Below are 15,238 nucleotides of genomic sequence, written 5' to 3'. Positions count from 1 at the left end.
TTGGACGCTACTTATAGCAGCGTCCAATTTTTCTTAAAATTTTTATTTATTTATTTTTATTTTTTATGTTATTAAAATTTAATTTAATTTTAAATTAAAAAATAATATTTATAATAAAAATATTATAATATATATTATTAAATATTATAATTTTATTTATTTAAATATATATATGATAATATTTTTATTAAAATAATATTTATATTTTATTTAAAATATAAAAAAAAATAAATAAAAAGTTTAAGAAAAATTGGAAAATTTTTAATTTTATTAAATTTTTAATTTTATTAAATTTTAATTTAATTTTAAATTAAAAAATAATATTTATAATAAAAATATTATAATATATATTATTAAATATTATAATTTTATTTATTAAAATAATATTTATATTTTATTTAAAATATAAAATAAAATCATTAAAAATTAAAAGAAAAATTGGACGCTACCTATAGTAGCATCCAATTTTTCTTAAACTTTTTATTTATTTTTTTTTATTAAATTTTAATTTAATTTTAAATTAAAAAATAATGTTTTATAATAATAAAAATATTATAATGTATAATATTAAATATTATGATTTTATTTATTAAAATAATATTTTTAATTAAATAAAAAATTAAAATTATTTTTCAATTAAAAATTAAATTAAATTAAAAATTAAAATTAAATTACATTACATTACAAATGTTTTATATTTTTTTTAATTTAATTTTAAATTGAAAAATAATTTTTTATAATAAAAAATTATAATATATGATTTTAATTATTATACTATTATTTATTAAAATAATATTTATATTTTTATTTAAAATGTAAAAATAAAATAATTAAAAATTAAATAAGAAGCTGAACGCTAATTACAGTAGCGTCCAGGTTTTCATTTAATTTTTTTAATTTTTTTTATTATAATAATATTTTATATTTTTATTTTTTATTTAATTAAAATTTAATTTAATTTTAAATTAAAAAATAATTTTTTATAATAAAAATATTATAATATATATTATTAATTATTATAATATTATTTATTAAAATAATATTTATATTTTATTTAAAATATTAAAAAAATTAAAACAAAGCTGGACGCTACTATAAGTAGCGTCCAGCTTGTTTTTTTTATTTTTTTTTAATTTGCACAAAACGCTATCAGTAATAGCGTTTTGGACATTAAAACGTTACTGACACTAGCGTTTTTAAGACTCTTGACTTTTCTCACCCTGATCTCGTAAATTTTTCATACCGCACCCTTTTTTTGTAATTTTTATTTTTAACTTAGCCTTGTACGGTAAAAAACCCACTAATGGACTTGTGCTGCATTTTATTTTTAGATTTTCTTTGGGTATTGAATTAGTGTTGCATCCATCATAGGCATTATTGTGCATAGGTAAGACTTTCAAATTTAAATTGCTGTTAAAGGAAGTACTATCTAAAAAAATATTTATTTCAGAATTTTAATTTAAATTTTAATATGACGCTGATTAGCAACTCTAAAATTTTAATAATCTCCCCTAACCCTTTCAGTTCTTGTCTAACTTAAAATCCTAGCTACTTTGGCTTCTCAAATCCTGAAGATCGATGCCCCAGTGATAATGATTGTCCCTTCTCTTGTAATTTGTGGGAACGCCTTCACCTTTCTTGCCACCTTCGCAACTTCCTTAGTCTCCCACAATCATACCAGTCAATACCAGGGGTTTGTGCCATTCTTCACAATCTACATCCCATCCTGTTGGCTTTATATCTGCCAGCGAAATGCAATCATTCCCTTCTTTATGGTCCTGCACTTGTCTGCGAGCTTCCTCCAAGTCCAAGAAAAGCTGAGGGTCGAGTTTAGCATTCCAGTTGATTTGATCAATGTACATATCAGGACTTGGTAGAGGAAATAATTTGCATGGAAGGCGGTTCTTTGCCCAGAACCGTTTCTTGGCCTGTTGAAAGGACTCCTTACCTGCGGAATCGTACCATTCCATGATTTTTGTAAATTTTGATGCGTCTTGCTTTGGGTAAAAGAAATTTTTCCACTTCATTCCTCCCATATCCAAGCCGAATCGTTTCTCCCATGCCGGAACAAAATCTGTGTGATATTGATGCTGTTGGTTTCCTGGCATGGTTTCTCAGAAAAAGATTAGTCCTAAGAACTATAGAGAGGGAGTTAACTAATCGCCACTCTTTTAAGTTTACCAAGTGAAACTACAACCTTTTTGTATTTATTCTCTTGTTTTATGCACTATCAGTAACGAAGTTCTCATCAGACCTCTGATATAAATTGATGTATTGGGAATATATATAAGGTTAAGGTAAAGAAAAGGGAACAGGGAAATGTCGAAAAATAATGGGGATTATTAGCAACCATAACATGATCTGACACAATTCCATCTGATCACTTTTTATCTCCTTCCTAGTGGTAGTTGATGGTCCAACAAACTCATGTTGGTGCATGTTGCCTTGAAGTGAATCTAAGCTGATTTTAAGAGCATATAAAGATCACTACAGCACCATATGGCACCTTTTCTCTTCCTTTAATTATTATTATTATTATTATTTCTCTAGAAGTATTCTTGTTCTATAGAGGACACTGCTTTTGTTTTCTCTTAGCAAGTTGGGAACTTTTGTCCAAAGATATGTCATACTTTTCTCATACATGTTCACTTCCCTTTCATGCAATCAGGTCGGCAATTGCCTCCCTCATTATGAGATCGCTTTTTCTTGTACAATATCTGCTCAAATATTTGACTAACCCACAAAAGATTTTGTCTAGGAAAAGCATCTACACTTTTGCTACATTATCGAGGTAAAATAGCCTCAAGATAAAAACACAAAACATAAATATTTGATTTACTAACATATATAAGACTTGCTTTTTCTTTGTGCAATTGTTTAATTTTGAAGAAAGAATCAGCACATGCATCAGTCTCTAATATCAAATGTTAAACAAAAGATTGGTGGAGATGATAATGTATTGAAGAAAGTAACCTCATCAGTTTCAAATTAAAAATATCAAAATCTTTCAAAAGTCATGTCAATCAGTATTTCTTGATATCCAAGCAGGTAGTGCAGGAAAAAAAAAAGACGTATTTACACAACATACCTGCAAGTATGAAGGATATGAAGCCTACAATTTTAGATGCTTAAACATAAACCACTAAAATATACCTTAGTTGCTGTCAATAAATTACATCTTGGAGAATTTATCACAAGGCATCCTCTCGCTACAGGCGGAATGTTGGACTAAGTTCGATCCACAAACTGTCAAGTAATGGTTGTTAATTAGATAGAATCCGTCACAAGCCTTCATCAAATATATGAATTTCATTTCAAAACTCTGTTCTAAAGTTGAAAATAAAAGAATAAATAAATAAATATGCAGGCTGATTAGAATGTCAGAGCCTGAAATCAGGTCTTACTGCAAATATAATTTTGACACTATTAAGTTCACAATAGGTTCAATAGGTCTACACATCATCATCCAAAGGCCCATCTGAGATGGAGTGACAGCCCTGTAAAATTTAAGGCGGACAGAATGGCAGTACCATGACATCTCACCATAAATGATAGGGGTGTGCAAACGGTTGGTTCGGTTCTGAACCGAACTGAACCAATAAAACTGAAAATCAAAAATTTTAAAAACTGAACCAAACCGATTATCAAGAGAAAATCGGACTGAACAAAACTAATAACTATCGGTTCGGTTTTAAACCGATCAAACCGAATTTTATAAAATTTCATATTTTCAACATTAAATCTCAATAACAAAAATATGAAAAAAAAACTTAGGAATCAAAACTCAAAAATCTTAGCGTTTCCTTAATATATATATATATATATATATATATATATATATTAGTAATTTCTGTTTGGTTCAGTTTTTTTTATTTTTATGAAAATAACTGAACCGATTAATCGAAATTATCAAAATTTATAAACTGAACCGAATCGATTAAACCGAATTGATTTGGTTTAGTTCAATTTTTTGGTTTAAACCGAAATCTGCTCTGCCCTAAAAAATGATACAAAAACAGGAGGAACAAAGAATAGGAGTAAGCATACCTGAGTACCGTATCTAAATTGGACATAGTTTAGGGTCAACGAATGTTGCGATTAAGCAATCCTTGGAACAACAGGTAAAGATCTTTGTTATCCATCCCAAATATCTCTTCTGCCTTCCTTAAGGTTTTCTGAAAGGTAAAGATTGAGAGACCAAAAAAATAAAAAAATAAAAAAGAGAGAGAGAGAGGATAGTTCAACAAAAAAAAATGGAGTGTAAAATACACCACATCAATGAATATAATATTTGAAACACATACTGCCATTTAAGAATTCGTAACTTACTTCTCGAGTTTGCTTTTGAGCATTTAGTTCCTTGACGTTAGCCAAAAATGCACTGAACTGTTCATATGATAGGCGACTCCTGAATTACAAATATTGCCAAAACAGTCAACAGGAAGGTCCAAAGAACTCTAGATATATGTTAGTCACTGACAGTAATATTAGAACACTTACCTTGCCTGGCGAAAGAACTCCTTTCCATCAATTCGTGGAGTACATCCTAAAGAATTTTCCAGAACAAAAGAAAATCATGCTAGGAAGGGAAAGAAATCTTGAAAGTATGAGAGCCATGTAAAATTCCTTGGACTCAATTGACCATAACAGATTGAACTACTTGATCAAGACTACACTAATAAATAACTGCTACAAATGACTAGATAGATAGCAAAAAGACCAATACCAATTTTTACTATTAACACAATTCTGAAATCATTGTAAGATAAAAAATACTTCAATATACCTGGCAATGGTCGTCCATGGGGAGGAGAGTTTGCTGCTGATGACTGCTGGCTTGATGGGTACCATGAAGAAAGTGTAGTCCATCGCTCATAAGATGTTGTGCCAGAGGTTTTCTGAGGAGATCCAATGGCAGAAAAACCTTTAGGAGACACACTTGTAGAAATGATTTTGGGGTTCCAGTTGGAGTAAGCCTTGGTGTGATATAGGGAGTAATAGAAAACCTTTGCCTAGCATGTCTTGAAGCTGTTTGACCAAACAATCAGCTTGTAATGCACTCATATATAACATTATCACGCAAGAATAGCCTTATTTGATTACAAAACCATCCATATATCATAAAATATAGTTAAAAGAAGCAAAAAAAACTAGTGTTGTAGAAAATGCATATACTCAGATACAAAAGGTTGACTGCAATTTTGCTGATATTAAGACTACGAAACTCAGGCATTGTCTTAGTAAGCAATACAGATAGACCTGGCAGGCTATCCAAATTTCTTCCAAATGCCTCACTATAAATAAATAGATTTGGAAAAAAAAAATTACTGTTGAAGGCTGAAATCAAATCCAATTTTCAGGAGGAAAAATAATCCTACTACAACAGAGAAAAGATCAAGTCATGTGAACCAGTTCTAGAACAGAAATCCAATTACTTGACTGAGTTTTTTACAGAGTGCTTGAAAGGAAATACAGAAGTGGAAAAGAAAGAAAAAGTTGGATGATAAAAAATTATCAGAACAGGTGGAAAAAAGAACCAGAAAAGAAATCACATACCATTCTTTCTATGAACATAAAACTTACTTACAGATTGAAGGTTAATATTTTGAGCAAGACCTTTCTCCCGAAGGATGGCATTTGACGCATTAAAAATACCCATACAATTATTATTGTTTGAAATTCAACAAAAATAGGATTCAGACATGTGAAAATGATGTTGACAAAGAAGCACAAAATGAATGACAAAAATAGAGCATTATTTTTTAAACAAAATAAAACATTACTAACTTGTAAATACAAGAAATGGAATCTGTTCCAACAAGACTTGTAATCATTATAGTTATAGAAAAAGAAGAGGCTAGTTCAATACCATCGTCATTTGTGTTTCCTGTATCGGTAGAGCCACTAAAAGAATTTTGGGTTGCATAACCATTCATCTCCTCATCTATGAAGCAAGGAGCCAAAAAAAAAAAAAAGCAGGACAATCATGTAGCAGAAAAGGAAAGAAAATCTGTTGAATGAAGAGAAAACAATAAGTATCAATCATCATTCGGCCGTTCTTGAGACTCAATACACCCTTGTGATTACAAGAAGGCCAAAACAGTCACTGCAGCATCAAGTAATGTCCCATATTTTATAGCAATAATCACATTGAATCAAAAGCTTCATCAGGTACCTTTGTCAGGATAGGCATTAGGAGCTGACTGATCACAAGTCCCAATGTCAACAGTTTCAGCCTGCTGTTAAACATGAAAAGAGAAGCTAATAAGTATCTCTACAAATGCAAAAAAGGGAAAATGGCACAGAAGACCTCGTTAATCACAGGAAAACTGTCAAATTAAGAACAGCAGGTACATTCTTGGATTATAAAAGAAATATGAATACAAATTGATAAATATGACTTCTTACCGGTAAACTATCATCATTTAGTGACTGCATCAATTGCCTCTTAAAGGTCTCCAACTGTCAAAATTAAAATAAATCAGTACCTCTTCCAAATAGATATAATGGAACTATGAAGTATAAGCTTCTTTACTATTTTAGCTGCACACTATCAGGAATAGGGAACCTGCACCAAGACCTTGGTTCAATGTCTCAGAACAGGCACTTCATGTGCACACAGACAGAGGAGTGGACACTACAAGAAGACCATTATTGAGCAATTGCACTTTTAAATACAGCAAGCAACTCAATTTCATACATGAATGGTGAAAACTCACCTTTGCCAAATCATGGCTGAGTTTCTTCAAGCGCATCGCCAATGAATCCCGCTCCTTTGAAAGTTTTATCTCCATTCAATATCAAGAAAACAACCAAGTAACTCTCAAATTCAATGGTTCAACATGTATGCCACAAATTTATTTGATTAAAAGACAAATGAGGGAAAAATTAATTATATTTTACTCTTTTTTGCCATTTTCAGATTTGCAGAATTTTTTGAATACCATACAATATTTTTCCCTTTGGAATTACTATGACAATGACCCACTGACAGTTGACTTAAACTGACTTCAATATATTGATTGGCTTTCCTTTGTGTTTGGAAATCTGCATCAAATCAGCATTCTTTTTTCCTTATTCCACTGTTACCATGGCAATAAAACAAACTGAAATGTCTCAGATTTTTCAAGATTAATTGTTATCTTTTATTCAATTAATGAGTTACAGAATCCTGCAAAAGCAGCCTTTACTGTAACTTTAGTATCCTAACCTGATATAACTCACATTGTGACAGTTTTTCCTTTATACATTCAGAAAGCAAGATAACATAAAAGATTAGTTCTTTGGTAGGAAAATAACCATGACGTCCATTCAGCATATAATTAAAATCTATCTCCCCATCCCCCACGCCTCTTTCACCTTTTCACCTCTATTATTCTTTAGTCTAATAAATTTACTGATGTTTAATCCACTAAACCGGTGAAACTAATTTCTTTAATTTCACTCAATTGAGAAGTAAGAACTAAGAACATTACTTTATAATTTATATCAAGTAAAAACAATCACAATCAGCAAAATTCAAATTATTTTCAAAAGTTTACCTTTTCAGATTCACTCAGTTTTCAGTTCATCCTGTTACTGTCACTTTGCACTAAGTTCTTTCATATTCAAATGTGCTGAAATTATTACTGAATTTGGGGGACAAAGGTTCGTTCCTTTTCCTAGTCTCTAATCCCGAATAGCCATTAATTAGTTTTTAATTCTTTATATGCCACCCTCTTGCGAAAAGGGGGAAAAGGTAACAATAAAACGAAATAGTCATTCAATCCACGAAATTCAAAATTTCACTCCCTTTCCCCAATTTTCCAGCAAGCAATGCCAGCACAAAACCATAACCAATGCCTAATTCTTTTCAAAACCAAAATAATCGCAAAAATTTCTCCTTCTACAATCCCCAATTTTAACCAACCATCACGGTAAACAAAATAGCATAAATATCTTTTTGGTTTTAAAAAAAAAAAAAAAAAGCTTCAGTTTTATTGAATCATCAATTTTCATTCCTTACATTTTCATCAAGGCTAATCTTCAACCTGGACTCCGCCTCCAGAAACGAGCGTTGCATGTTGGACGCTTTCTCTTCAAGCTCATATATAATTTGATCCTGCTCGTAAATTTTCTGCCTCATACAACCCGTCTCTGCCTCCAGCTTCGACACGCGAGAGGCAATGGCCATTGAGGTGATCTTACGAGCCAGATCTAGCTGGCCGTAAGGTTCCGTGGGTATCACAGCCAAGATTTCGTCCGGCAAGTGGAAGTCCGATCCACCGACTCCGGCACTGTGGGTGCTTCCATTCCGCGACATAATTAGTTGGTGCTTCAACCACCACCACCTCTTTCTCCTCCTTACTAATTATTTATACTTCCCTCTCTACTGCGCTGGGTTTGAAATTGAATGTGCAGATAATAGGGACAAAACAAAACGGAATGAATAATTAATTGAAATTGGTAAATTCCAAATTGCCAATGGCATCTGATCTGTAGATATCATAAAAGGAAAATGTGCCATCTCTCTGTTGTCTGAGTTTGAAATTTGGATGGTTTCCCTCCAAATGGGCGCGTTTCAGTCTGCGATTTGGGCTATCTTGTGTTGTGGGTCGGTTCGTTTTTTTTTTTGCGGGTATTGGTACTTGACCCAAACTTGCTCCACGTCGCTTTGTTTCGTTTTGCCGACTACTCATCCGTAACCAAAGAGAGAGAAATTCAGTGCTAATAACTACAGGCTTAGGATAGTTAATTTAATTTTAGATTAATTGCTTCAATTAACACGCCAGACCAATAATATCATAGCACTTCCGGAGGAAATTTTGCCTTTATTTTGTGAATTTTGTCACGGTTGTTAACCATTAAACAGCTAATATAGCAAATAATAATAATAATAATAGCAAGAAGAGCTTTCATGATTGAATACGGCTAAAAATTCCAACTCTACAAGTTCTTTAACAGTGTGATCATAATTCCTCTACAAAATTATCATCTTTATTATCCATGGATCATAATGATTCCAAGCATTCCAAAGAGAGACCGGCGGGCAAAGGCATGGTGGGTAAAGCGAGTCGCGTCAGAACTTCGATAGACTCATTTCTTACAAATTATATGGAAAGTCGGTCCAAATAATCAACTGAAAAAGAAAAAAGTCCATCGTTTATACCAAATATTGTTATCGTCTCCCTACAGGACTGATGACAGCTGACAGCAACTGTGATCTTCTAAACAATTACCTCCATCCAATGAGAAACTCTACTCAATATGTGCTTCAGAGGACAGACATCCCCCAGGCGTGATTTTCTGGTGCATGCCTTCAGTGATCCCTCTCCACATAACCAAGCCTGCTCATCCTGTTACGGTCGTCTAAGTAGTCGTGATTATTATAATGATGTGGCACATAATCATTCCAATGCTTGCCCTCAGGCATCTTGTCTGGTGGGCTCCATGACTTTCGCTTGCGTTTGCTTGATTTGGGTGAATGCAAGCCCTGGTCCATGTCATCGGGAACTTCACCTTCTTCCATGTTCAAATCTGATTTATGTGATAAATGCCCCTTCATTCCTCGACTTTCTCCATCCCCTGCATCCTCTTGATGTTTTTCATGATGTAGGTTTTCATGCTCATGCCTGTCCAAGGGCTTAGAATAGCTTTGCCTCCTGTCCCGCTTACTCTTCTCACTCTCTGCAGCTAGTTCAATACCAGCTTCCAGTTCCCTCTCAATGAGATCATCCTCGTCCAAGAGGTCAGTTTTCCTTGCAACATCACCCCTTGACTTCTTCCGTTTCTCCAGCGCTGCCTTTACTTTGTCTCTGTCAATCTTTTTAATAGCATCTTGGGGTGAATGGCCTACTGTACCTTCTCTGTTTTCCAAATTTCGACCAAAATGTTTGTCTTTTAATTCCCCTGTTTCACTTATTTCACTTCTTGCAGCATTCCTTTCTTGATCTTCTTTTCCATGGGATGCATGTCTCCATGTGTTTTGAGCTTCCCCCATATTCTCATGGCGAGGCACCACTATTCCTTGGTCTACATAATCTGAAGACTCGCCATCAGCATTATGATCTGAAGGATTCTTCATCTCTCCACTTGCATGTTCATTACCTTGATTATGGGTGGCTCTTGGTGCCCCACCACAATTATCTGCAAGTGACATTGACTTTGAGGTTCCATGTCTTGAATTTATACCTCCAGCCTGAGAATGACTATTAGTTGTTGCATGATCTTCCTTGCCAGATGAAGCTTTTGATGTGGTCTGATGTGTAACCCCACCTACAGTGCTTCCTTCAGCTTCATTGTTAGTAGAAGGTCGATTCTGTTCGTAGAGTTCAAGCATCTGATTGCTCACCTCTGAAAAAAAAAATAATAAATTCACATTTAAAGCTGAAACCGCTATATTCAAAAGCACCATCAGAAAATTTTTGCATGATTATTACTGTTATCCATTTGTATGGTTTAGTTCACTTCTGACAGCACACCAGCTTCCTATACTTCCCCCCCCTGGGGTAATGAATTATCAGAGAAAGAGAGGGTGGGAGGAAAAATACATGCTTGGAGAAAACAAATATTGCAAGCATAACTGTTAATGGGAAAAATTTGTGTTATCATATTCATCATTAATAGATTTTAAAGAAAGGGAGAACACCAACCTTCCAATTGCCGTGGGGTAACATCAAACTCTTGCCACCAAACTTTCTCTCCATCTGATGGAAGCTTTACTTTGAGGAACTTTGCAGCAAGAAAAATGGCACCTGCCGCAATGTGGTGAGGCTTAAATTGCAAGCAAAGAGATGTGCGCAGTCTGCATGCCGCATCCCCCCGATCAAGAAGAGAGAATAAAAAAAGTGTATATAGACTAAAATAAGCAATTCATCATACCCATCATTCACAAAATTCCATGCCACCTGAGCAAGGGCATTTTGAGCAACCTTAAATTTCTTTATCGCATCAACAAGAGGTTTATATGGGTGCTGCACGTTTAGATCAAAACCAAGAGTTGAAAGAACAACTCTCTCTCCAAGTAAAATCAATTCTTTCTGCTGTTCATATACGTCCTGCATGAAAGATGTGGATACATAAATAACAACAGATTAAAAACTACAAAGAACAGTAAAGCTTATGTAGGCAAAATGAATTCGAAAAGACTGGTGGCTACACATCCCAGAACAACTCAGCAAGAAATCATGCTAAAGCAAAAGAGACATACACATTAAGGAACAAGATTGCAGTCACAAATTCACAATACTGAAGACATATTGATTGGTGTAATATTCGAGAATAGGCTACCATGCTGTAAACTCTAGCTTTTCAGCAAGTTTCACAAGAAATGCCTTGGGTTTTAGGCAACTGACCAAGGGCGGAGTTGAATTGGGATATCTCAGGGTTAAAAACTTGACCATAAAAAAAGAAAAGGGGTGAGGGTGGCATGAGAAAAAAAAAATTTATATATATATATATATATATATATATATATATATATATATATATATATATGGGTAACATGAAAATGGTAAGAGTGAAAAAATATCCTAGAACAATAGCACCGTAGGGATAAATTACCTTTTGTTTGATCCTCTGAACAGCTTCAGGATCCTTTTTATGAATGATTTCATAAGAAACAAGGATAACATCTTTCAGTGGACGGGGAGTCTCCTCCACCTTCCCCGCAAGAAACATACAAACTGTGGCAATAGTCTGTAAAACAGACATTATGAGTGAAATTAGACACTACACTGATCATTTTCCTAAATCCAAATGTCAGTCTTCTTCTTTCTTTCTTTCTTTTTTTCTTTTTATGAAGAAATGAATACATGCCAGTGGACGTTGCAATCCAAGTGCAAGGAGAGTGCAAACAGAAGACTGAAGAAAGAAATGGAAAATGGAAATGAATAAATTAAATAATTGTTTCCTACTACAGAAAATATTTTACATTTAAACAACTAACAAGAACTCACCCTCCTATCATTCTTTGCATGGGATTGACGAAGAAAGAATCGGTGACAGAAAATTATTGATGTAGCAATTGTTAGCTGGGGCCTGCACTTTAAAAAAAAAATCCAAGGTTCATCATGCCATGACAGTGAACATATGTTCATTAACCACATTTGACAGATGGCTACATGTAAAGTAGAGAAAACTCACACTGCATTGATATTCCATCAAGGAATTAAATTTAGCAGGTGGCAAAAGCCACCAGGTAGCAATGATACTTCACATCGACGCTGATTCTGCTTTAGGGGTAAAAATATCTCAAACAGAAAGCAAGATATGGCAAGGAGTGAAAATGGCAAAGGAACAAGTCTCAGGTGGCTTAGAAGATAAGTCTAAATGCCATTTGGTGGGCTGTAAAGAGGTTGAGAGTTAAAAGTTGATACTTCTTGTAAAGCACTGTTAGGAAAATGGTTAGATTAGAAAGTTGATGCTCTTCAGAGGCAGGCGCTAGGGATGAAAAAATATAAAGAGGAAGTACCATTAAGCTTCAGCAATTGCTTGAGGGTATTCACGGGGAAGGACTAGGGAAAGGCATTTGGACTGGTTCACATAATTTACAAGTTATAGAGTTAATAGTTCACTTTTGGCATGACCATTCATGTCAAGGCCACTTAAAGAGTTGTATTTCCTGACTTATTCCCCATTGTGGAATATAAGGAAGCACTAAAGGCAAATATATGCATAGATAATTCTTAACAATTTCCATGGACCATCTGAAGAATAGAAGACCCAAAAAATTGTGTTCTTTTTCCCAAACTTGAAGTTCACAAACCATAAAAAAGAACTGTGACACTCAGTTATTCCCTAAATTTTACTAAATTGATGTGTTACAATGACATTAAGGGATCACCATCCCCAGTGCCATGAAAAAATAACTGACGCTAACATTAGCAGCAATACACATGCAAATTAACAAGCAAACAGTTTGTTTTTCCTTTTATTTCTTGGTGCTTGATCTTATTATCAGATGGATAGTAACACAAGTGCATGCCATGTGCAACAGTATTATCAATTTGATGGGTTTATTATATTAATCAAGTAGTTGAAGACAAAAATTCCTCAAAAAATTTTAGAAAATCATTCCACAAACTTCAAGTTGTCAAGAACTCTTATAACAACAATCTAAATAAGATCAGTTGTCCTTATAATCCCTCATTGATAAGCATTATCAACAGTTTGTAGCCAGAGGACATTGTAAAAAACCACCTACACTTTTTTGCAAATTATTTTCCACAAAAGACTATTATATCATTAGAAAAAAATTATAAGATCAAAGCAAATGCATAACATGTGCATAAATCTAAAACATGTGAATTGGCAATTAAAAAAGAAACAAATAGTTGGAACATGCAAAATAAACCGATCTTTAAGACTTCAACCTAACTTCTCATTAATGGAAATGTGGGAAAAAAAATCATATAATATGAAAATCAAAACATTTTAAGTTTAGACAAAGAACATCAGACACAACTTAATATTCAAAAACTCACACTTTCAGTCTCATGCCCAAATCTTGTAGAAATGTGCAGTAGGATTTACGTAAGTAAGTCTCCTTCTTCAAGTCAATGCCGTCACGTCTGGATGGAGAGTTTTCTTCGATTTCCTTTCTAGAAAAGTACCAACGACTGCCTTCCTCCAGTTTTTCCTGAGAATAATTCTGCAGGTTTGTTCCATGATGAGAAGAGTCACCAGGCAGTGAATTAGCCATGTGTGTCCTTGCACAACTGATGTATCCAAAATTTATATAAAAAAATCTCTATATGCGACAACGGTGCTGCCTAAATCACCATGTCCTATAGAAGCTCCCTGCATAAGGATTGCCAAAGATGGGTCAATAAAAGAAAGACCCAAAGAATAATGCATGCCATTGAGGAGAAAAGCAGATGGCAAAAAAGCCCAATGGAATGAAAGAATCTAACAACACATTAAATTGTCAATAAGACTTAAACTTGAAGCTCTAGTTTCAAGACGAGTTAAGAAATTGCAAGGATTAGACATGTGGAAAAAAAATGATGATTTAATGTGAAGTAATTCTATGAGCAATGTAGATATTACTTACAAAACCAATAAAACCACACTAGTTCATGAGTGCCCCAGAAAATGGAACTTTAAGTTTCTAAAACCTATATTGGATACAATACAATAATTAAATCATCTTCCAATACTTTAGCCAGTTTTAATTAATAAAAGTGATTCAACATTTTAGTCTGTCTTGATACCCATTTCATGATCCCCGAGAAAGAAGCTGTCAGTTTGCAGACAGATGATAGATGAGTGTAACAGTACTATGCTTATTTTAGGAACATTTTTTTAAATATTAATTCGCCTACCCTTTACTCAAATACATTACCCTATTTCAACAACAGGAAATCATCCCTGACCCGAATCTTTGTATCCCCATATTGTGGACGGAAAATATAAATGAACAACTTGAATGAAACAAATCAAAGCAAACAAAAACTTATCCAACTGTTCGACTTTCAAATTTCTAAATCGGGGGAATCTTCGAAGCCCAAACTAGGGATTCAAAGCACAAGGAATTCACCATATAATTTGCTCCTGTAATTTCACCAGTGGGAATTACTTTCTATCACGACGGAGAAAACCACAAATATTCTATGTAATTACAACAAGGAAGTAGCGGAATTTACCTTATATAGAGCCCAAAAGAAGAAAATAAAGAAGATTTCGACGAACGAACTGCACTAAAAAACTGCAAAGCTCAACGTAGCAAAAAACTACATGGATATTAATAAATATGCACATCGATATAGAACACGGAGGAGAGAAAGAAGATATGGTACCTCCAAGCTCGAACGAGTGAAGAATAGAGAAAGGGGAAGAAAAGCCTTTTGTTGAATTAGGGTTTACATTTTATACAACGAGCACTGATACTGTTGACTAGTTGATAAGGCCCAAGCATTTTTATTTTTAAGCAGAATTAATATGAGATCCATATTTTCATTGTTAATTATGTAATTCAATAAAAAAAATAAAAAAAAAACTAATGTCTCTATTTACTTTTTTGCTAGTCTACTATTATAAAAGAATTCATCCGAAATTTTAAAAATATTTTCAAAAAACTGTGTTTCAAAAATAAATTCAATAAAAAAAATTTAAAAACATTTACAAAAAAAATTCATAATTTCCTTGAAAAAAATCATTTTTTTAATTTTTTTTTTCCAAAAAAATGCATTTAATATAATAATAGAGAGATTCGTATGCAAAGAAAGTATCTAAAATATCTTTTTTTATAATAATATCT

The 15,238-nt window shown here is 33.2% G+C and overlaps 2 protein-coding genes and 1 non-coding gene across 6 annotated transcripts; all 3 read right to left on the bottom strand.

Moving 5' to 3' along the window:
- Nucleotides 1-1,658: 1,658 nt before the first annotated feature.
- Nucleotides 1,659-2,108, bottom strand: LOC131175472 (uncharacterized). Its single transcript, XM_058139874.1, has one exon. It carries the CDS (start codon nt 2,106-2,108, stop codon nt 1,659-1,661), a length of 450 nt encoding a protein of 149 aa, XP_057995857.1.
- Nucleotides 2,109-2,957: 849 nt separating this feature from the next.
- LOC110638458 (uncharacterized protein At4g15545) lies at nt 2,958-8,581 on the bottom strand. The gene is made up of 10 exons (XR_009145445.1): nt 8,006-8,581; nt 6,720-6,788; nt 6,409-6,462; nt 6,176-6,239; nt 5,870-5,944; nt 4,787-5,028; nt 4,501-4,546; nt 4,330-4,408; nt 4,048-4,175; nt 2,958-3,246 (listed from the first exon to the last, which is right to left on the bottom strand). It is a non-coding gene; the product is annotated as an uncharacterized protein At4g15545 (transcript).
- Nucleotides 8,582-8,876: 295 nt separating this feature from the next.
- On the bottom strand, nt 8,877-14,885 carry LOC131175347 (cyclin-T1-3-like). Of its 4 annotated transcripts, XM_058139216.1 has the most exons (8): nt 14,778-14,885; nt 14,625-14,673; nt 13,464-13,779; nt 11,937-12,018; nt 11,542-11,676; nt 10,861-11,036; nt 10,632-10,783; nt 8,877-10,332 (listed from the first exon to the last, which is right to left on the bottom strand). In XM_058139216.1, the coding sequence occupies exons 3-8, from the start codon at nt 13,679-13,681 to the stop codon at nt 9,299-9,301; spliced, it is 1,797 nt and encodes a 598-aa protein (XP_057995199.1). In that variant the 5' UTR covers nt 13,682-13,779; nt 14,625-14,673; nt 14,778-14,885; the 3' UTR covers nt 8,877-9,298. The 4 variants fall into 4 exon arrangements, with proteins under 4 accessions (XP_057995199.1, XP_057995201.1, XP_057995200.1 ...); XM_058139218.1 differs by lacking the exons at nt 14,625-14,673; nt 14,778-14,885 and having other exon boundaries at nt 11,937-12,023; nt 13,464-13,610; XM_058139217.1 differs by lacking the exons at nt 13,464-13,779; nt 14,625-14,673; nt 14,778-14,885 and adding an exon at nt 12,124-12,793 and having other exon boundaries at nt 11,937-12,023.
- Between the last annotated feature and the right edge of the window lie 353 nt (nt 14,886-15,238).

This window comes from Hevea brasiliensis, chromosome 17 (assembly GCF_030052815.1).
Source record: "Hevea brasiliensis isolate MT/VB/25A 57/8 chromosome 17, ASM3005281v1, whole genome shotgun sequence".
Classification (NCBI taxonomy): domain Eukaryota; kingdom Viridiplantae; phylum Streptophyta; class Magnoliopsida; order Malpighiales; family Euphorbiaceae; genus Hevea; species Hevea brasiliensis.
Note: the sequence above shows the minus strand (reverse complement) of the source record. Positions and strands in the feature narration are given on the sequence as shown.

What these genes read in the sequence shown, in the direction of transcription:
- LOC131175472 (XM_058139874.1), bottom strand. Translation starts at nt 2,108, where the DNA reads ATGCCAGGAAACCAACAGCATCAATATCACACAGATTTTGTTCCGGCA.
- LOC131175347 (XM_058139216.1), bottom strand. Translation starts at nt 13,681, where the DNA reads ATGGCTAATTCACTGCCTGGTGACTCTTCTCATCATGGAACAAACCTG. An exon ending in ATGCAAAGAATGATAGGAGG is followed by an intron (nt 11,677 to 11,936) that starts GTGAGTTCTTGT and finishes TCTGTTTTACAG; the next exon opens with ACTATTGCCACAGTTTGTAT. An exon ending in TGGAATTTTGTGAATGATGG is followed by an intron (nt 10,784 to 10,860) that starts GTATGATGAATT and finishes TGCGGCATGCAG; the next exon opens with ACTGCGCACATCTCTTTGCT.